At 39.4% G+C, this 23273-nt stretch overlaps 2 protein-coding genes across 2 annotated transcripts; both read right to left on the bottom strand.

The window, feature by feature from the left end:
- Positions 1 to 6762: 6762 nt before the first annotated feature.
- LOC122052723 (polyadenylate-binding protein 2-like) lies at positions 6763 to 21327 on the bottom strand. Its single transcript, XM_042614403.1, has 9 exons — positions 20851 to 21327; positions 19715 to 19833; positions 18959 to 19615; positions 18801 to 18878; positions 18636 to 18725; positions 16298 to 16432; positions 7732 to 7914; positions 7402 to 7605; positions 6763 to 7307 (listed from the first exon to the last, which is right to left on the bottom strand). The coding sequence occupies exons 1-9, from the start codon at positions 21101 to 21103 to the stop codon at positions 7059 to 7061; spliced, it is 1968 nt and encodes a 655-aa protein (XP_042470337.1). The 5' UTR covers positions 21104 to 21327; the 3' UTR covers positions 6763 to 7058.
- Positions 21328 to 22236: 909 nt separating this feature from the next.
- On the bottom strand, positions 22237 to 23035 carry LOC122052731 (ethylene-responsive transcription factor ERF011-like). Its single transcript, XM_042614412.1, has one exon. The coding sequence runs from the start codon at positions 22841 to 22843 to the stop codon at positions 22400 to 22402; it is 444 nt and encodes a 147-aa protein (XP_042470346.1). The 5' UTR covers positions 22844 to 23035; the 3' UTR covers positions 22237 to 22399.
- Positions 23036 to 23273: the final 238 nt, after the last annotated feature.

Genomic DNA, 23273 nt, shown 5'->3' on the forward strand with positions numbered 1-23273 from the left:
ATCATAGTTTTATTTATACCAAATGATGCACAACAAAAAATAATGTTCCCATTTTACCCCTCCCTCCCGCTAATCTCTTCTTGTCAATCACCATTTTCCAAACATCCAAGCCACATTTTTAATTGAAAATTATTTTGTGGTTCAGATGCACGCCCTCTCACCCTCTCTTTCTCCCTCCATCCCTCTTACTGGTCTTACAAACATGAAGCGATCATGAACCTCCTCCGCTTGTTATACCTTCTCATGATGTTTGGCGGCATTGCAAAACAAAAGTTTCAAGATAAGAGTTCATAGGACAACAGCGGTTAAGAACCGCAACATTGAAGTCCACCCCTACTCTCAATTTGAAATGGAAGTAGAGACATAGGTGCTTCATTCATTGTTGATTTGGAAATAAATATTATAACTGCGAAGAGTTTCAAATTTCAGGACTGTCTTGCTCACATGCTATTGCTGTCATCATTCACCGAAACATGGATACACTTCCATATTGTGAGCAATTTTTTCATTCGCAGAATTGGAATGCGACATACATGGATCGTATTTACCTATGTCGAAGCAAGGAATTTTGGCCTAGATGCATAAACAATATTATAGTTATATGTCTCTGTATCCTTGTGCAGCCGGGTAGGCGAAAGAAGACAAGGATCGAGTCAAAACATAATGGGGAGGTAAAAATTAAATGCAGCTGGTGCAAACAACTGGGCCATAATCGAAGGACTTGTAGAATGCTGCCAACCTCTGGTTCTTAACTTACCTGTATATGTATACAGGAATATTATGCTTGATTTAAATATTTTGTAAGCAAGAGGAGTGGATCCTTATATTTTGTATGTAGTGCATCCATAGTGTTGTAAAAAAAATAGTTGTGCAAAAAATATTACTGTTATATCGTTGTTTGTAGTATTCATTTTTTAATACAGTGATATTTATGATATGAGAAGTGTAAACCAATATCAAGAAGGCAGAATTAATACTTCACACCATATATTAATTTTGTAAAATAAAAACTCGCTAGCAGTTGTGAATATTCAGAAATATAATAGGCTCAGTCCAACTGTGCATTTAAAATCAATAGGTTGGGTTTGGAAATTTTAAAGTCTTATAAATTTATTTTCAACTCTAACTAAGTTATGACCTAAACAAAATAAGTGTTGTTGTGTTTAAAAAATATAATAGGACAACGGTTGCTGCTAATAGAATACAATTCAGGTGAACATGTTTTGTGCCAACTCGCACAAAGCATGAGCTTCATTTGTAAAGGTTAAAACTAAATTTTGACACCATATATACATTCTACAAACTCAAACCTTGATAGGGAAGGTGATTTTAGAGAAATTCAAGTACCGTAGGGCCATCAGTGGATTTTGACCAAAATCCACTATTGGACCTACACATCTCTGATCACGCCCATTTCAAGTATTATGAGTTTCTAGTATTCCAAGGACTCCAACGATGATATCCATTACTAATTTAAAGATCCTTAGAGGTGATCGAACGTTACCAAACATATTAGCCTTATTTTGGACCAGATATGCTAGAATATCATGCCCATGTTGGGCCTGATATGCTAACATATCAAGCCCAACGTTGGACCTGATAGGTTGGGAACTTGGCCGCTTTGTTCAACCGATCACTTCCAAATTCTTGCTCCACAAATCTAAAACTTGACACCATCTCTCCCTTCTATAAACTATAAACTCACTACGGATTACGAAAAAGTATAAAAATTCTAATAGGTCAGGTCCAACAGTGGGTTTTAAAGTTACGACGTGTGATTGGAAATTGCTAATAGTAGCACAATATCCCTTTAACCTCTAATTAAGTTGTCACTAAAAAATAAAATGGTGGTGATTAGTGTTGTTGTAAATTTAATGATGTTCATTTAAAGAAATCCAATAGGTGCACATATTTCGTGTCAACTGGCACGAAGAAAGATCTTCATTTTTATTGGTTAAAACTAAGTTTTAACACCATATATAGATTCTACAAACTCAAACCTTGATAGGGAAGCTGATTTTAGAGAAATCCAAGTATCGTAGGGCCATCCATGGATTTTGACCAAAACTCACTAATGGACCTACACATCTCTGATCGTGCTCATTTCAAGTCTTATGAGTTTCTAGTATTTCATGGACTCCAACGGTGCTATCCATTACTAATTTAAAGATCCTTAGAGGTGATCAAATATTACGAAACATCTCAGCCTTATTTTGGGCTTGATATGCTAACATATCATATCCACATTGGACCTGATATGCTAATATATCAGACCCAACGTTGGGCCTGATAGGTTGGGGACCTTGGCCGCTTTGTTCAGTCGATCACTTCCAAATTCTTGCTCCATAAATCTAAAACTTGACACCATCTCTCCCTTCTATTAACTATAAGCTCACTACGGATTGCGAAAAAGTATAGAAATTCCAGTATGCCAGGTTCAACAGTCGGTTTTAAGGCGACGATTGGAAATTGCTAATAGTAGTGCAATATCACTTTAACCTCTAACTAAGTTGTCACTAAAAAATAAAATGGTGGTGCTTGGTGTTGTTGTAAATTTAATGATGTTCATTTAAAGAAATTCAATGGGTGTACATGTTCCGTGCCAACTGGAACGGAGTAAGAGCTTCATTTTTATCAGTTAAAACTAAGTTTTGACATTATATATAGATTCTACAAACTTAAACCTTGATAGGGAAGATGATTTTAGAGAAATCCAAGTACCGTAAGGCCATCAGTGGGTTTTGACCAAAACCCACTGATAGACCTACACATCTCTAATCGTGCCCATTTTAAGTCTTATGAGTTTCTAGTATTCCAAGGACTCCAATGGTGATATCTATTACTAATTTAAAGATCCCTAGAGGTGATCGAACGTTACGAAACATCTCAGCCTTATTGTGGGCTCGTTATGTTAGCATATCATGCCCAACGTGAGCCTGATATTCTAGTATATCAGGCCCAACGTGGGCCTTGTAAGATCCGTCCTTAGCCGCTTTGTTTATTAATCATAACCAAGATTTTGATCCTAAGATCTAAAATTTCACACCATATTTTACATCTCTAAACAAAAAAATTGCTAGGAGTTGAGATTATTTTAAAAAATTTAAATAGCCTAACACCAACAGTTGGTTCGTGTTATTATTCTAAAATAAAAGTTGATCTATAAAAAAAATAATATATAGAATAAAAGTTATAGATTGAATAACAAATAAAAATTTTAAATGTTATACAAAATATTAAAAATAAATTACTAATATATATATTAATATTATAAATAAATTTAAAGAAAATAAAATATAGTGTATAGATTGGGCCTTATATCAGATAATATCAGGCCCGCATTGGGCTTGATATTATCCCATATCATGCTCATAATCAGGCTAAAATTTTTCGTAACAGTCAATCACCTATAGAGAGCTTTAAATAAGTAATGCATAGCACCGTTAGAGTCCTTGTAAGACTAGAAACTCAGACCACTTGAAATGGGTTCAATCGGAGAAGTTTAAGTCCATCAGTCGATTTTAACCGAAACCCACTGATGGACCTACGACACTTGGATTTCTTTAATTTCACATTCCCTAGGAAGGATTGAGAAGGGAGAAGCAAGATATGGTGTTAAATCTTAGTTCTAACCACCACGAATGAAGTTCTTGCTCCATGTCAGTTGGCACGGAACATTTCAATCTTCTGGATTTCCATTCAATGAACAACACACACCCTGTCGAATTTTAATATCCGGGGATAGCACCTACCATCAATTTATTTTTAACTCAAAAATTACTTAGATATTTAAGCTAAATTATAATACAATTAGATATTTCCAATGTTCTTGTTGTAGACTTCAAATCAAGTGTTCAACCTAACCTATTTGAAATTCTAAACTAATTCACAAATCACAATCTGTAGCAAGTTTTTAGTTTATAGAACGAAGATATAGTCTTAGGTTTTAGATATCGGGATCAAAAAATTAGATTGTGATCAGTTGAACAAAGCGAGTGAGGTGCCAACCAATTAGGCCCACATTGGACCTCATATAATACCATATCAAGCCCAACGTGGGCTTGATATAAGAGAATATCAGGCCCAACATGGGCCTGATATCAGATAATATCATACCCATGTTAGACCTGATATTATCCCATATCAGGCTCACAATCAGGCTGAAAATTTTTATAACGGTCGATCACCTATAGAGAGCTTTAAATAAGTAATGCATAGCACTGTTAGAGTCCTTGTCTCCTTACAAGACTAGAAACTCAGACCACTTGAAATGGGTTCAATCTGATAAGTCTAGGACCATTAATGGGTTTTGACTGAAACCCACTGATGGACCTACGACACTTGGATTTCATTAATTTCACATTCCCTAGGAAGATTTAAGAGGGGAGAAGTAAGATATGGTGCTAAATCTTGGTTCTGACCACCATAAATGAAGCTATTGCTTTGTTCCAGTTGACACGAAACATGTAAATCTTATGGATTCCCATTTAATGAACAACGAATTTTAATATCCGGGGATAATAATAACCATTTGTTTTAACTCATAACTTAGTTACTTTGGAGTTCCCAAATTACATGCCTGCTTTATATTTCCAAGCAGACTTGAAACCAATGTCGAACCTAGCATATTTGGATTTCTGAAAAATCCCGATGGTTACCAAGTTTTTAGTTTTCATAAGAGAGATATGGTGTGAGGTTATGTTTCTTTTCACTTATCTACACCATCATGGAAATTTGAATATTGTGATGTTTATTTCACTAAGCAATAGTATTGTTATTCCTGTGACAATTTAGTTTAAACATCATATATCATACATACCATTGTATTCAACAGCAAATACTACATGCATAGATATAAAACTAACAACACTACATAATTGTACATTTACATTCCCTACTCAACTTTTTTGCTTACAACACTATGGATAATTAATCCGAAGTTTTACAAAACCTATCCCTAAAAATTGATACAATTACATCAATTCTAATTTTTTTTTATGTCTCCTTGTTTGAAGTCCATCTTCATATCGTATAGAAAACACCGATGGAACATTTGTTCTGGATAATTCTCCTACACTAGCTCCATGTCCCATGCAAAAATTTATATTAAGTGTATTCCATATCTCAGAAAGAATTTATTCAGTAATATAATCGTCCCTGATAAAAAAATTATAAACTAATTTAGCAAAGTTATAAATACATAATGAAGTGTTGTTGTACATACTAATTTAGCAAAGACCAAGTAACGATGTATATGGTGTACATATTAGATTTTCATAATTTATCAGTAGTTGTGACACAATTCAATTGATATGGACCTAGGGTTTATAATTTTTCATAATTTCAAACACTAGCAAGGGTTGAGCAAGGAAATGGTATATATGGTGTAAAAGAAAGTTTAAAAAAAAATCACACAAGACCTTATATGATCTCACATCATGCCCATGTTGGGCATGATATGGAATAATATCAGGTCCATGTTAGGCCTGATATGGGATAATATTAGGCCTAATGTGGACCTGATATCATCCCATATCAGGCCCTCATTGAAGCATAAATTCTGGTAACATTGGACCACCACTCAAAGCCCTAAATAAGCAATGGATGACACAATTTACCTCCTTACAACACCAGAAAGTAACAACACATTCATTGGGTGTAATCAAACAAGTTGCGGTCCTTAAGTGGGTTTTGGTCTAAACATATTTATGGACCTAGGATAATTGGATTTATGCAAACTCCCAATCACTACGAAGGGTTAAATGAGGAGAAGGTACATATGGTATCAAATCAAAGTTTTGATCAACGAATACAGTGGAACTGATATGATTGCATATTAGACACAACGTCCTAATACCTACCATATCAACTTAACATGCATGAGCAAGGTCTAGCTAAAATCTAGTATCATAGTGGAGCACCTTGCATGTATTGTTGAATATTTATTCTCCAGACATCGAATGAAATCATAAAAACGATTTTTTTTATCACCCTTTGCTACCAAACTATAATATTTTTTTTACATAACAACCTTACAGTAGTAAATTTATACATACATCGCTAAATCTTTAACTGTTTTCTTCTACTAATTTCTCTCTTACTACAAATTTATTCTTTAACATTGCGGTTCTTAACTGTTATTGTCATATGAACTCTTCTCTTGAAATTCTTGTTTTGCAATGCCGCCAAACATCACGAGAAAGTATAACAAGCGAAGGAAGTTCATGATCACTTCGTGTTTATAAGACCAGTAAGAGGGATGGAGTGAGAGAGAGGGTGAGAGGGTGTGCATCTGAACCAAAAATTGATTTTCAATTAAAAATGTGACTTGGATACTTAGAAAATGGTGATTGACAATAGGAAATTGACGGCAGGGGTAAAAGGGGAACTTCATTTTTGATGTGCGTCATTTGGTATAAACAAAACTATGATACATATTTTGATAAATACATAATTCTACCTATGCCTTTTGGTAAATTATCATAATATTTGCTTTCGGTTTCGTGCCTTTCATTTAATAGTCAGATTCTTTCGCACCCGAATCCGTCCGGTTTTTGGAACGAGCCTGAACCATCGTGGAGTTTGAGCACATCCAATCCGGTAACTCCAATAAGAGACCGGACTGGGTCCCTACTCTGACCCGGCAAAGAGCTCCAGCAACCGGATACTAATCTCTTCAGGCGAGAACCTGGCCTCCGACGCCATGGACTGGAGGCGTAGGCATCCACATCGAAGAATGAGTTTCATGCACGAGCATCAACATTGAAAAAGTGAAGAGGCACTACTAGTCATTTGATTGGCGCATAAAGTTAACAGAGAGATGTTCTGAACCCTGTCTGGGTTGTTATTAAGCTGCAATCTTTCAAGTTGACATGAACTTGAAAGTCCTTCGGGAAAGATATCAGAAGCTGTTATCACCCAAAAAAAGAAAAAGGTTTCTAAAAGCTCTTCTTACTAAACGATAACTAAATAAATAGCCAAAGAAGTACCAAAGTCTTCTCGAAGATTAACGCCAGCCAAAGTCACGGCCACAAACTCACTTAGCATCGGCAGTTAGATCAGGAGACAACATTATTCAATGACAAGGTTGCCAACCGGTCAACTGGTGGGAAATCTTGCTGCTGCTGCTGCTGAGCCACACTTCTCAAGACTTCCATAGCCTCTGCTACTTTTGCACTTAAAGCTTCGGGAGACTCCAGCAAATGGAGCACTTCAGTTTGATCCATTTCCAAGAGCATCCCGGTCACTTTGGCAGCATGGTCATGTTCCAGCTGATCCACAAGTGGGTACAAGCTCTCACCCAGCAACTGCGCATAAAAATCAAAAAATTGTAGTGTTCGATGAAAATCTAAGAATCCGGTTTGAATTGGAATAGAAACAAAACAAATTATCATGGCATGCCGTTCTCTGTTGCTGTGGTGTAGCTTTTGCAAGAGCTGATGTCAATTCTCCAATAGGAATAGCCTGTGAAATTCCTGCGTCCCTCACGGGCATAGCACCCATGTCATATGGGATAGAGAACATCCCTCCGGCCATGCCAGGAAGTTCTTGCATGTTACGCCCTGCTGGATATCGATAGGGACGTCCACCACCCCTTGAAAGCACCTGTTCAATATATTAGTATAAGCGATACAAGAGGCTTTTTGCATTATTGATTGTTAAGCATAGCATCTATCATTTGAAAAGAAACCAAAAAAATAAATGCAAAATACCAAAAAAGGAATTAACAACCTGCTGTTGAATCATTGGCATAGGTTGCTGTTGAATCTGGTGCACTGGACCTAATGGTACACGCCTACCACCAGGGCGCTGAACTTGCTGACTTTGTTGGACCATCGGCATAAAGAAATTGGGGAAGGGCGCAGCTCCATGTCTCATCCCGGGAACAAGTGGCTGCTGGAAGCCGAATCCAGGCTGTGATAAAGTTTTATCGTTATATCACTTACAATTCAGAGTCAGAATGCAATAAAAACCGTTGCTTCACATTCAATCTTATATTGGTATCGTTGAAAATCATTCGGACATATGATAGAAGATTACTAGTCATTACTACAACTGAAGGCATGGAAATAATATAAATCATTATTTCAAAAATAGTTGAGACAAATGCAACCAGCAGTTGTGCAGTATATTAATAAACAAACTATATCTAAAGGACTTTCAACTGAAGGTCCAAAACTCAAATCCATATAATGGCATTATTAGGAGGGGTTTAGCTTCTCAAACGAAGATTGTCTCACATCTAATATATTATGGTGTAGGGACACCTCGTTAAAAAATAATTGAAATATACACAATTTGATATTGATTATGATGATGAAATCATTGTTAAAAGAGTTCACAAAGAATATGTAATGTAGAACTTCATTCAATTTGCCTATAAACCACATGTACAGTTTTATCAAATAGACAAACAGAAAAACACATTCTATATATTGATCAGGACGTGTAAATTTTCTTTTCTACAATTTGCATTGGTTGTTTAACATGCATTATTATGCTATTTGCTGTCTTATATTTATTGTTTAGATTCAGATGCAAACTATTTTATAGAAAATTATAAATTTTAATTTAATAGTTAAGTGAAAGGTGTATGTTGAATATGGTAACTTAATTATAGGGATCGTGATTGATTAGCTTGATTGTGATTGATTGTTGATTCTGTTCGAGTGCTGAGTCGATGGACGCTGGGGACGTGGCGCTCCTGTTGATTGGTCGAAGACTCCAAAGACGTAGATCCCTTGCCGCCGTAGACCTGCAAACACAATGCCGAGTCGAGGAGGGGTTCCCCGGCGATTGCCCTCTTACGCTCAAGTCAAATCTCCGGCAAAAAGATGTAGAGCAACGAAGTGAGAACTGCAGCTACAGTAATGAAGTGAGCATATCTCCGTCGAAGCCTGGGGGCCCTTATACAGGGCTCCCCAAAGGTGCGTGCACGTTCCCCGAGGCATGCACGTCCCTCAAAGCATACTTGGAATGAGTGTGTCGGAAAAGCGTGTCTGACACCATACCTCAATAGTACGAGCATATCCCTGACGCGACAATGGAAGCTTCTACCGTACGATTCTCTGTCTGACTCTGCTGCCGACCATGCCGCCTGTTGGCGACGTTGCTTCCTAAGAAGATATCGCCAAAACTGCTCCCCTTGGCCCTTTCCGAGCCGAGCGATGGAGCCGCTTGCTGTCCTAGCTAGCAGCCTCGCCGGGCCGAGCGTAATGTCCGCTCGGCCATGATGCACACCGGGCCGCCTGCATGCCCCGACTGCATAGCCGGGGACATGTCCGCTCGGCAAATATCCTCCCTACATGCCTGAGCTTTTGAGCGTCGGAAACTCGGGATTAATCCGAGCTGTAGTAGTGTTGTGCCAGGTACTCCCTCTGTCCGATCGGGGAAGTGAATGGCCCGTTCGACCGAGCTCCTTTGGCGTTGACCGCATTGACCTTTTGACCTTCCACATGTCATTGACCCTCCTCGGGCGGAGAGCCCCCTCCCATAGCCGAATCACGTGCCTCCCCCTCAAGTCTAGTCGAAGGAGGCTAAAAGTCTGACTGATTGGACAAACTCAGTCTATGGCTCCGTCAGCCGTTCAGTCGTGCTGCTGAAGAGGATCCGACCGGCCCGTAGAAGCCGCTCAGCGAAGCACATACCGGCACTTCACAAAAAATTTCATTGTCCCATGTCCCTGTCCGCAAGCGGTCAAAGCTGATGTCACTCGGATCTCCTCGGACTTCGTGCAGATCGTCCTCATTAAACCGAGCGCGTGGCCATGCCCGACCTTAAATGCCCGCCTATGGCCGGCTGCCATGTGGCATCGCCGCCGTCACCCTACTATCGAAGGGCCAGGGGTGATGTGACGGGCGGCAGTTCAAAATCAACAGTTGGATGCGATCGTCGGCTCTCGTGACCTAAATCGAACGGCTCTGCTCGGTCGAGCCAGGTCTTTATAAAGTCACCACACCGCCTTTTGTTTCATTGTTGCTGCTTTTGTGTTCGCGTGCTCCGGCGACTTTGCGTTTAGCGCTTCGGCGATCCTTCGTCCAATGCATAATCTCCAGCTTCTCTTCTCCCTCAACGCTTCTCCGACCAGTAAGCTTCATGACTATCATCTTCGCATACGCTGTGGGTTCTTGTCCTTTGTTTATTTTCACCGTTTCATTTGGTGAGCTTTTTCCTGTTCCTCTTGCTTTCTTGCCCTCCCGACGATCTTTTTTAGCGACCCTTCAGCCTCTCCGTTTACCCACCATGGCCAGTTCTTCCTTCCAGCCGCTCAACCCTGCTCCTGGTCCATGGTACACCACCATGGAGACCTGGTTCAACAAGGGCGACGTGGCGAGCTTGATAAACGCCTTTGACCTCCTGGCCAACCATGAAATAGTTCCAGCCTCACCTTCCGACCGACCACATGACCCGCTGTGTGGCGCGATTTGCTTTTTCTGTGATCAATTTGTGGTCGGCCTGCGATTCCCCGTCCATCCCTTTATTATTGAAGTCTATAACTATTTTAGCCTTCCGCTCGCCCAGCTTGTCCCTAACTCCTTTCGCCTCCTGTGCGGGGTTGTGGTACTGTTCAAGGTCCACAACATTCCCCTCAAGACTCAAATATTCCACTACTTCTACTACCCTAAGCAGTCCGAGCTGGGCACTTATCTTTTCCAGTCTCGGATCGGCCTAGTCTTTTTTGATAAAATGTCCACTTCTAATAAACATTGGAAGGACTACTTCTTTTATATAAGGCTCCCCGAGCTGCCTCCTTTCCGAACCAAGAGGTTGGACTCCCCCCGAGCTGCCTCATTTCCTAAACTCCATGTTTGACCAGTTTGACTAAGCTTGAGTTGAGTCAAGCTTGAGTCGGGAATTGAGTTTTGATGTTTGATAATGTATGGAGATTGCTAGAGCAATCGTCCGATTGTGGAGATGGTCAAGGGATTGACTAAGTTGATGAAAAGACAAGTTAAGTGGTCAGTGTTGACCGGAGACTTGACCGAGTAAGTCCGAACTGGAGTTTAGGAAATGGGAAAGTACTAACTGGAGTTTAGGTATCTGGGAAAGTCCTAACTGGAGGTTAGGCAAGAGAGAAGTCAAGTAGGTCAAGGTTGACAGGAGACTTGACTGGGAAAGTCCTAATTGAAGATTAGGCAAAGGTAAGTCCAACAGGAAGGTTGGCAAGAGTGAAAATCCAAGTAAGTCAGTGTTGATCAAACTTGGTGGTGAAAGTCCTAATAAGTGAGAGCAGACAATTGGAAAGGCCTAGTATAGCTAGGCAAAGGGAAAGTCCTGGTGAGAAGTCAGGCAACTGGAAAGTCCAAGTATGATCTTGGCAAAAGGAAAGTCCTGGTAAGGAGCCAGGCAATTGGAAAGTCCAAGTGTGATCTTGGCAAAAGGAAAGTCCTAGTGAGGAGCCAAGCAATTGGAAAATCCAAGTATGATCTTGGCAAAGGTTGTAAGTCCAAGCATGTGGTCTTGGCAAGGTAAGTCCTAGTGTGACTTGGCGAGGAGAACCCGACAACTAGGATGAGACCGATGGAAGCTCCCGAAGGCAAGGCGTGAAGGATGGGGAGATATCCGAGGGACGCAAGACTGATGGAGGAGACTAGAAGGCTAGTTCGAGGTTGGTCGGGAGTGGTCAAATGCTAGGCATGGAGACCCAACAGGTCACGGTTGACCGGGAGTTGGGTTTGGGAGTTTGGACTTGAGTTTGAGTCAAGTCCAGGTTGGTCAATCGATCGGGCGATCGATTGAACCAGGGACCAATCGATCAGTGGATCGATTGGAGTGTGCTGCGAAGGAAGGAATGACCCAATCGATTGGGATCATATTTCGTGAGCACAAAGCCCTTCCCAATCGATCGGGCGATCAATTGGGGAGCTACCAATCGATCGGTCGATCGATTGGGCAGAGGTGTTCTCGCGCGATCGCGAGAAGCACAGAATGCTTCTGGATCGATCCACCGATCGATCCAGATATTCCCAATCGATTGGTCAATCGATTGAGATTCGACCGTTGCGCAGAATGCAGGTGGTGGACGGCTGGGATTGTCCGGATGTGACGTGGCGATCGATTGGGGATGAATTCAATCGATTGGAGCTACTGTATAGAGCCCAGGCGGAGCTTTTTCTCAGCAGAACTCTTGCGATCTTTTGCGCCCTTCTTCAGCGATTCACAGCGAGCTTCTCCGATCTACTCACGCCAGTTCTTGAAGGCACTTGGGGAGTTTTTCCAAGGTTCAAGAGGCGACTACAAGCACAAGTAAGCAAAAAGAGGAGTGTGTTGCGTTGTATTTTTGTTTCCTCTTGTTGTATTTGTGTTGTGTTGTGTGTGAGTGTTGTATGAGGCTACTCCGCCTCCAGCTGCGACTGAGAAGGAGGTTTCATAGTGAAGTGAGTGTGTCGTGTGGATCCTTAGATTAGTCAACTCATCTTGAGGTGGATACCAAGTAAACCCTAGGTGTTAGCATTGGTTGTTTTTGTCTTTGTATTCCGCTGTATATCATCAAGACGCAACCGATGAACACGCGACGAGACGCTATTCACCCCCCCCCCTCTAGCGGACATCAAGGTCCCAACACAGAAGTCTCAATTTCCTACTCTGAGACTTATCAATACTCTGCTTGGCGAACTGCACCATCATCCGTTATTATTGTTGCTTGTCGTTGGGTGTTTACTCTAAAGTATAGAGTTGACGGTACTATTGATCGATACAAAGCTCGTATGGTAGCTAAAGGATTTACACAAACTTATGGTATTAACTATTTTGAGATGTTCTCTCCTATTGCGAATCTGAATTCTATTAGAGTTTTGTTCTCCTTGGTTGTCAATCAATCATGGCCAATGTTTCAGCTAGATGTGAAAAATGCATTCCTTTATGACGATCTGCATTAGACCATTTTTATAGAGCAACCTCCAAGGTATGTTGCTCAAGGGGAGAGTGCTTCTTTGGTTTGCAAACTTAAAAAGACTATTTATAGTCTTAAACAAAGCTCAGAGTTTGGCTTGATAAATTCAATAATATAATTAGAGTTGTTGGCTTCAGGAAGTGTAAATTAGATCATTCTGTGATTATCGCTTTTATCGTTTATGTTAATGACATCCTAATATCTGGCTATGATATACGTGGGATTGACAAAACTAAGAAATATTTAGAGCAACACTTTGTTACTAAGGATATGGGGCGTCCCAAATATTTCTTGGGAATTAAAATTTCTCAAAGTCTGAGTGCCAAGGGAAGTATGCTACAGATGTACTCATAGAAACTGGATTGCATGAAATGAAGTCGATTGATAATCCTATGGATATCAATCCAAGTGTTTGGGATGATAATGGGAATTCTTTAAGCAAAAGGTAAAATATAGACGGCTTGTTAGGAAACTCATTTACTTAATAGTAACGAAACCTAACATCTCCTTTACACTGGGAATGGTCAGTCGTTTTATGGATAAGCCTAAGCAAGTTCATTGGGATGTTGCAATCATAATTCTTAAGTACATCAAGAAATCTCCAAGGAAAGGGTTGTCATTTAAGAGAAATGGGCACCAAAAGATCGAAGTCTATTCTGATGCCGACTATGTTGAATCAAAGACCAACAAACGGTTCACTTCTGGATATTACACTTATGTAGGGAGAAATCTAGTAACATGGCAAAGTAAGAAACAAACTACCATTGCTAGATCAACTGTCGAAACTAAATACAGAACCATAGCTCACACTATAACTAGATGTTATGGCTAAAGAATTTGCTTGAAGAATTAGAATCCACCTGCACTGTGATAATCAAGCAGATATTCATATCGCAAGTAACCCAATTTTTCATTAGAGGACTAAATATATTGAGGTTGACAGTCACTTTATTCGTCAGTGTGTAATGAGCCAGAAAATTTCTATTCCATTCACATCGTCGTCCAACCAAGTTGTTGACGTCTTCACTAAAGCATTAGGAGAAAAACAATTCTTCAAACTTTGTGACAAGCCTGATATGATTGAAATATATGCTCCAGCTTGAGGGAGGTGTTGAATGTGGTAGCTTAATTACAGGAATTGTGATTGATTAGCTTGATTGTGATTAATTGTGATTAGCAATTGATAGACATAATTATAGGAAGTCTTATGTATATAAATAGCAGTGTATTTGATAGAAAAGATAATGGAGATATACTTTTTTTCTAAAATACAATGTAAATTTTAATTATTAAACCTACATTTTTGGTAGGTGTCCAGAAATTTATGTTAATTTTTTAAATATAGATAAAATGTATCCAGATATTGGATGTGTTCTATGTGTTCCGTTGCATATCACGAACATGCACTTTTTAGATCCTCTAAATACTATTAAACATATAAAATAATCATGTTTGTAATTTTGTCATTATCTAGGACACAGAAATCTCGAGTAACAAGGATGAAGATCTAAGCAAGTAAAAAAAACAAGACTTGTAAATTTCCTATAGAAACTAGAAACTCTGGAATCACAAAGAAATTATATCAGATGAAGGCACGAAGTAGCATCTCACTATCATCAATTCATGTAAGATTCAACTGATTTGATAAATGGATAGTACTCCCTTCACTGAACTATATACAAAAATATAGCACCAATATTATTTAAATCTCTAAATCAATTAGTAAAAATACTTTGGTATCTCCACCTCTCATATCTTTGTCTCTTTTTTATTCAATTTGTCTAAGTTGGAATTTAGTAATCGCCTTTAAATATGTTAATATTATAATCTAATTTCCCACATTTTTATCACATATTGGAATTGTACTCAATTGCTATAGGATTTCTTGACGGCACCTCATGTGTACTACAATGACTTTTTATACTCATTTTAATTGCCTAATACTTTGATCAATAATGTAATATAAAACACAAACTCCAAAAGCCCATATATTCTTATAAATAACCAATGATGATTGTAATACAGTGTTTCAGATCCCAACAAAATTAACAGAGAAATAGAATGGACTGAATAGACAATACTTGACACTCTCTCTGAACATCAAGACAAGAACTTGTTTGCTCCTTGAGAAAAGAAATACTAGAATTATTTGATGCTACTAATGAATGTTACTATTAATAACCGAGTATGATCAAACAATTGATATAATTAATCAACCATAAGTCAGCATGAGAAAGAAGTTATATTTTTTATGAAAACACACACGCACACACACTTAGAATATGACATTAGATGGAACTATGCATAATAGAAAAAAAAAAAAAAAAGAAATTGCAGTACTTGCCTAAAAATAATGTATATATAAATACTAGTTGCATCATCAGTTTGGGCATGATTTTAACATAAACCCTTTTGGACGATGTGCCACTAAGCATTTCACATGACACTTACATAATGATAGTTTGATCTAAACTTCTCGCCTAGGACTAATCAAGCTAAAATCAGCTTCCTTTTGGTTCCCAACATAAGATTCAGAATGTCGCCTAGGACTAATCCAGCCAAAATCAGCCTCGTTCTATGGCAGAAAGTTGGCAAACTTAGAAGAGGGTTACACCTCTGGCAGCCAGTGGAATATTTATAGGCATCAATCATCCATCTCACAACATTGATTAAGATTTGGCATGGTTTATATTAGGGAAAGAGGGTGATTGGAGGAAAAAACTTGAATTGCTTTCTTAGGAGGGAAAAGAGCACTTGCTTTGCATTTTATCCCACAATCACACCTGCCAATCGACTAACATTATCTCCACCACAACCTAGAAACCCAAACCAGCGCTCCGCTACTCCTAAATATGCAATCCTACTAATGGTTCCACTAGCCCTAAAGCAAGCAGCACAAATAAGCACCGAGGCAGAAAAAGGTGACTGAAGGCCAGAATGAGAAGAGAAAAATAGGAGAAAGTTCATTCTGGCAGAAATAATTGAGAGATAACCATCTTTCTTTCATGTCCTTTTAATCCCGAATCCAAATAAACATATGCTAAATGAAACCATCTAATCTTAAGATGGAAAGTTAGATTAAGATGGCAAAAAAAATTCATAGGAAAGTAAAGCTATACATACAATGACCAAAAAAGTAAAGAAGTTTTATTATGTCACCCGTTTCAAGATTTAGAAAAGTGAAAGAAAGAATATGTTTAGAATAATAATCACGGCAGGAATGTCTTCCAAATTCTTAATCACCATTAGGCAAATAAAAAATTCCCAAAATTTCAAATTAGAATTTTCATATTGATAGAAAATTTTGATTAAGAATAATTTTTTTTTTTAAGTCAATAGTTAAAAACAAAATTAATCTAACATACGATTTACAGTGGTAGAAATAACAATTATATATCTCCTTACCTGAGGAACTAGTCCAGGTGGTGGTTGACCATAGAAAAGTGGCTGCCCTAACCCAGGAGCGCCAGGAGGATATAATGGAACACGAGGTGCAATTGAAGCTTGCATGGCCACTGGACGCATTTGCGAAAACTGAGCCTGTAACCAACAGTAAATCCTTGATCAGCAAAGATATAGTTAATCTAGGAGTACATAGAGAGACAATAGACAAACAAAATTCTAGAAAACAGAATAATACTGAAAGTTTCATTTTTACAACACCTTGCTACAGTAAAAATTGTATTATCAACTCTCGAGGAATTCTAACAGTTGAGAACAATAAAATATTGCTAGAGTTAAGAAAGAAGGAAATGCTAACAGAAGACTGAATTGTCGGTCATTTTACTAAGAGAGGGGGAGTAAATGTTAGAAACGATATATTATAATCAATTTCATCTTAAATCAAGTACACAAATGAGTAAAATTTTTAAAAAAACGATGATAAGTGGAATTTTAATATTGGCAATGCATGAGATAAAGAAAGGAAACACTTAAAATTTGTATACAAATCTCACTTTTTGCAAGTCCTCACCATCTTCCTTTCCTTTTTTTAGACCTCTCTTCAGCTTCTTCACTCTCCTTTAGCCTCTATTTTTTTGTATGCCTTTTTGTGTATTTTGGGGGTTTAATTTAGTGGCTGAGATTTCTGAGTTTAACATATAAAATACAGAACAACTATTGTTGATTCGCTCAATTGAAATAGGAAGGGGAAGTAGAAATCAAGTGAACTACGCTACTTTTTTCCTGCAACCACTCACAAGTTTCACTGCATAGACAAATGTATGCGAATTAGCATAACTTGCAGCAGATGAGGAGCATGAGATTGAAGAAGATAGAAGGGTTAAAGCCGAGAAAAAAGCAAGAAACAGAACCTACAAAGATCAAGCATTATGGTGAAGAAAAGCATTGGTAACAAAGCAAGCAACGACAAAGCAGAACAAGGAAGAGAACTGCAAAGGATTCGTTATGGTTGCATAGAAAGGGGTACACTTGTATTTGGATCTGGCATTAATGATGGTGTAATGAAGAGACGATAGCAAATCAGGTTTTTCCAGCAAGACATACTGGGAGGATAAGGGTGAAAAGAAAAAGAAAGTTGCAATTACTCAAATAGTACCCCAGCATTAGAGGATGTGCAAATTGGGCCCCTTTGTTACAAAATGTCCAAATTAAGCCCGTCATTATTAATGGACCAACCAAAATACCTATTCATCAAATTGTTCTGATTTTCAAATAATTCAACTTTAGAAAAATTAGAAAGAAAAAAATGCTGCTTATAATTTACTTGCTCCTCTTTAGTTGTAGAAAGGGAAAAATAATTGAATTCATTAATTTTATTTTGACGACCAAGTTTTGCCAAAAGCAACTTACTTGCATTAACCATTCCTTTTTTAGAAGTTTAGAAAATATCAAAATAGATTTACCAATTAAACTAAATGGAGATTTGGGTTCTATTTAAATATTTCTTACCCACACAGCTATTTCACCATACAACTTAATACAAAATCAAAATTGTATGGTGAAACAATAAAGGTTATTTTGGTCCATAAAAATTGGTAGGGCATTTTAACTTTTGGATGAGGGGCCTAATTTGGAGATCACCCAACATCAGGGGCAAATTTGAGTAATTTCTCAAAAATTAAATTATGGGTTGAGAATGATGAGGGACTATTTTGATAAGGACGAAGTGGTCTGAAAAGGAAAGGGCCTCATCTCTTTGCCTACAGTGATGAAAATAAAATAGCATCACAAGATATGGTAGGGCACTGAGGGGATAGAGGAACAAGATGCAAGTAGCCATAGGGCACTGAGGGGATAGAGGAACAAGATGACAGTAGCCATAGGAGAGAAACTGCACAAGAGAAACCAAAATTCAGATTGCATTGATGATCAAGAAAAGGGGGTCTGTGCCATCTTATTGACCTTGCAGATTCCCACTCGAGGATTGAAGAAGGAAACCCAGACACTCGGAGAGCCTAGTCTAATACCAAGTTGTTTGGAATGAAATATTGTATTGCATTGCAACAAATGTATCTATAGCTTTTAGACATAATTATAAAATTTAGGAATAAGAGTAGGTATGCCTTTGATTAGGTTACACCTAATATTTTTATCTATCACTAACAAAATAGTTCTTTACTACCACGAAGGATTAAATGACACTGTTTGTGGGAATTTATAGGTTTTTGAAATCTACTCCTAAAAAGTTAGATTGAAAAACAAGCTTACTGGCAGCAACTTAATTGTTAATATGCTCAAACAATAAAAAAAGTTGATCAAATAGTAACATTTGAGAAATTACCTGCAATATTGCTCTTCTATCTTCCTTGCGTTGTGCAACTGCAACATAAAGTGGTTTACTGCCGACCATTTTTCCATTCATCTCCGATAGCTATTATAGATTCACTCAAGAAATCAACAAACAATAAGACAACTAAAAAACAAACTAACAACAGAGTTGACATACAGCCCGAGATGCATCTTCAGGAGACTGGAATGCAACAAATCCAGATCCCTTGCTCTTACCATTATTGTCACGCATGACCTGTAAATCACCAAAATACATTAGCTAAACAACAAAATATAGTGGAATAGGCAAACAACTAAAGGTTAACAGAAAAGGACCTTGCAAGAGGTGATTGTCCCAAATCCAGCAAACAGTTCTCTTAAGCTATCATCGCCAATGCTATCATCCAAATTCTTTAAGTATAAGTTTACTCCTTGGAATTTTTCAGTAGACTCCTGCTTACTTTTTGCAAATTTCTCTTTAAGTTCTTGCTCTCTTTCAGACTTCTTTTGGGCTTTACCAACATACCATTCCTTATCATCAAATTTCTTACCATCAAGTTCCTGAACAGCCTGAGCAGCAGCTTCAGGATTCTCAAAATTGACAAAGCCGAAACATTTGGATTTTCCATCTCCCTCCTTCATCACAACACAACTGGTGATCTTCCCAAATTCACCAAAAACTTCCAGTAGAGTATCCTCTGTGACAGATTCTGAGAGATTTTTTACAAATACATTATTAAATTTAGCACTGTTAGGAGCCCCCTCCCTCTCCTCTTTACGAACAAATGGCCCAACAAATACTTTCTTATCATTCATGAGCATGCCATTTAGCTTCTGGATTGCATTTTGTGCTGCCTCCTCTTGTTCAAATTGGACAAATCCATACCCTTTTGAGTGACCAGATGGATCTGTAGCAATCTTGCATGACAGAATGTTACCAAAGACTGAAAATGTATCTTGTAGTGCTTTGTTGTCTATAGACTTGTCCAGATTCTGCCAGAAAAGAACAAAGTTAATGACCATATATAATGAAGGTTCGACATTGACACTTAGTGCTCAGATTCCTGATTATTCTTTATTATATTTTCATACCTTGATAAAAATGTTTGCGGACCCACTTTTGCGCACACTAGGGTCACGATTTGAATACATTATACGAATAGTCTTTCCATTAAGAAGTGTAAAGTTAAGAACTTCAATTGCCTTTGCCGCTGCCAATGGAAACACAAAAAAGTGAAGGACAATTCACACATAGCCTTTTCACACTTCGAGTGAACCAAATGATATGTGGTACAAGAAAAGACCATAATGAAAATTGGATCAAGTTGCAATGAAGGGAACAAGCATGATTGGGTGTGAATTTTGATATGTCAAACCTTAATAGGATGCATGCATATGGACATGAGTTTGCAGATGCATATTCCAATTTTTCAACAGCATATATCAGACATCAATATCCAGTAGTCTGATATTCTGATAGAGGTAATACAAAGGAACAGAAGAGTAAATGAGAAATATTATTTTTTTGCAATGAAGAAAAATGAGCCCCATATAATATAATTGAGTTTGATGTATCTATAGAACACTACCAGTACTGCGCAGCTCATTGTGATAAGTCTCCAAAAAGCCTAAAGGAAATACAAAAGGAAAAAATATCTATTTAAATTGCTATTTGAAAAGAGTAGGTTGCATTTGACTATTTATTTTGAAAAAGGGTATTCAATCTTCTATTGGTAGCTTGGTGGATTACAGACATACACTACACTAGAGAATGTAAAAAAAAAAAAATGTTTACTGATCCGAGTGAAGCTCTACTACTAAGCAGCCCTCTAATTATATACGTCTTCATAAAAAAAATATATGACATTAATTTTTTCATCACAAAACAAAATACGCACACGGATAAAAAGCAGAAGTTGCTAGAGATCCAAATATGTTCGTTAACCGAATAACACGAGCAACCTATCTAATCAATCGTATTGCGCACAGCTATCTAGGTCGAGGATAATCAACATTGGTCCAACAAAGGATTGGAAAACATTGACAATAGCAAACATCGTGAATGGGTTATAGGACTTCGTATTAGAAACCATAATGAACCAACTTAAGCATTTGCAATTTACTCCTAATGAAGGATAAACAAATGTAACATGCCAACGCAAACGTAACGACCGAAGGCGAAGAATGGAGAAAGAATTAACAACATGACGGAAACGTGAGCAAAATACCATCCGCGGGATCGCTGAAGTTCACGTAGGCGTAACCAAGTGAGCGGCGAGTGTTGATATCGCGACACACGCGGACAGACACAACCTGCCCGATCTGGCTAAAGACATCGTACAGATGCGCGTCCGTGACGCCCAAATCGAGGTCGCCGACGTACAACGACGTCGAGGCGATCTGGAACGCGGTACCGCCTGATACGACTGCCGCCAACGGGCTGGAAACCACGGCGTGGGGCTGAATCTGTACTTGCGCCATCTCGCCCTCCAACCTTGACAAGCACAAATGCTGCTCCTCCACGGCTCCTACACGAACCCTTAACGATGTAACGCAAGACGAAGACTGTAAATGAGAGGATTCCGATTGATGGATCGGAGATCAGGCGATAAATTTTTTTTTTTTCCTCCTATTTTTGGATGAAACCGATAGGTGATGGAACGGTGGCCGCTAGAAACTGCACAGCGGTACGCCCTTTGGCGGCTTTTCGTAGCGGTTTAAATAGGTCGATTTTCACAAACCCTAATGGAGACGATTTTCCTCGATCTCAACCGCTCGATTTAAATGGTCGAGCCACATCGGCCGCACAATTTAGCAGTCCGGATACGTGTCGTAACGAGGTTTTTGTAGAAGCTACGACCTACGCATCCCAGCTCACAACGACGAGGATGAGGAGGATTTCCCGTGATGGAACAGACAGCGTTCGGGTTTTTCAGGACAAATATCTGACGGTCACTTTTATTTGAACCGTCCATTAGTCCATAGTACATCTCATGTTTTATTAATTATAAAAACAATGGGTCATCCTTAACCATAATACGTTATGAATGATCTAAGTTGAACAATTTTAATTAGTGTATATAATAATTATAAATTATAGCTGTTATAACATAAATTATAGCTGTTAATTTTAATTTTAATACATTTAGATTAATCGAACGAGAAGAGGTAAATTTGATTGATTGTGGTTTGAAGGTTGTGACGAACGTCACAAGTGATCAGATATACTGGATTTGTACGACTCATGAATGTTACCCATGAACTACCTTAATCGGTAGGTCTTGCGGGTCTGTCTGCCGAGTACCACCACATGGCCAAACGTCTGGTTCCAAGTATAATTGAGCGAATTAAAATATATATAAAAAAAATGTTGAAAGAGAGAAGAATTGTATGCGAGTCTCATAGCAAATGGCTTTTGGCTGTGATCGAGAATACGCCGGTTTAGAGCAGAAGATCGCCTGACTTTGGGTTTTGACTGAGTGATAATCAGTAGGAGCAGATGACGATGGCCATGGAGAGATGAGTGTTCGTCGGCATCGATCAACAAGAAGATGCAACCAAAATCGAAGAATTCAATTGAAAATTAAGGAAAGTTGATGTATTGGTAGATCACGGCAATATAAACTCCCTTTGATTTTGATCATTAATTTGGATCCTTTCGCCACCAAAATCTAACAAACTACAAGCAGAGATTTCACAAAGCTATCGCACAGTGTTTAGACACCTCTGTTTCTTGATCCATGCGTCATCCTATTGCGAACCGCCGCCGCCGCCGCCCTAGTCGTCGTCGCCGCCCTCCGGCTCCGGCTCCTGATTCAGATCCGGAGTACCCTTACACCGCCGCTTTTCCCCTTTCCTAATCCTCCGCCCCTCCTCCACGGAGGCGCCCAGCTGCATCGCGTCCACCTTCGCGCCAACCTCCGCCGCCCTCTTCCGGATCGACGTAGCCGACATGTCGGCCACGCCGACGGCGTCGTCGGAGATGTCCTCGGGGAAGTTGAGGCGGGCGGCTCGGCCTCGGAGGTAGAACAGCGCGGTGTCGTAGGCCTTCGCGGCTGCCACCGGAGTGCAGTAGCTCCCCAGCCATATCCTCGACCGCTTGTTCGGCTCACGGATCTCCGCAACCCACTTCCCCCACTTCCTCATCCGAATCCCCCGGTATTGCCGCTCCTTGACATGCCTCGCCGCCGCCGCCGCCGCCGCCGCATCCGGTCCCTCCATCGCCCTTCGACCTCCTTCTATTTCATCGATCGAGAAACATTAAAATAAAACTGAGCTGTGGCTTTGTGTTGTGTGCGAGTGGCCGTCGTTAATTAATATATATAGGGCGGAAGCCGGCGGTAAACGCGGTGAGGGCGGCGCTATACTCATCCTGTGGTCAGTAAAGGACGGTCAGCGACCAGGAAGGAGAGAGGAGAAATCGACGAAACAAACTTTTAACGCCGTTGAATCATTCTCCCGTTTCCCCTGTCGGCCTGACGATTGACCAACGAAACGGCGAGTCAAAGGAGGGAAACCCGTCAGCGTAACGTGGCGTCGCGGGAAGAGCAAGGATAATAAAACAAGGGGAAACGAAGGCGGCGCGCGAGAAACCTGGGAGGCTTGTGTCGACTGCAGCCGCCGCCACGTGGCACGGCCGACAATGGAAAGC

The sequence above is a fragment of the Zingiber officinale genome, chromosome 1B (genome assembly GCF_018446385.1).
Source record: "Zingiber officinale cultivar Zhangliang chromosome 1B, Zo_v1.1, whole genome shotgun sequence".
In the NCBI taxonomy this organism is placed as follows: Eukaryota; Viridiplantae; Streptophyta; class Magnoliopsida; order Zingiberales; family Zingiberaceae; genus Zingiber; species Zingiber officinale.

Excerpts from the sequence above, each read along its gene's own strand:
- LOC122052731 (XM_042614412.1), bottom strand. The coding sequence starts at position 22,843 with ATGGAGGGACCGGATGCGGCGGCGGCGGCGGCGGCGGCGAGGCATGTC.
- LOC122052723 (XM_042614403.1), bottom strand. The coding sequence starts at position 21,103 with ATGGCGCAAGTACAGATTCAGCCCCACGCCGTGGTTTCCAGCCCGTTG. Across the intron at positions 18,879-18,958 it reads GGACAATCACCTCTTGCAAG|GTCATGCGTGACAATAATGG; the intron begins GTCCTTTTCTGT and ends GGTGATTTACAG. Across the intron at positions 7,606-7,731 it reads TGCCAATGATTCAACAGCAG|GTGCTTTCAAGGGGTGGTGG; the intron begins GTTGTTAATTCC and ends TATATTGAACAG.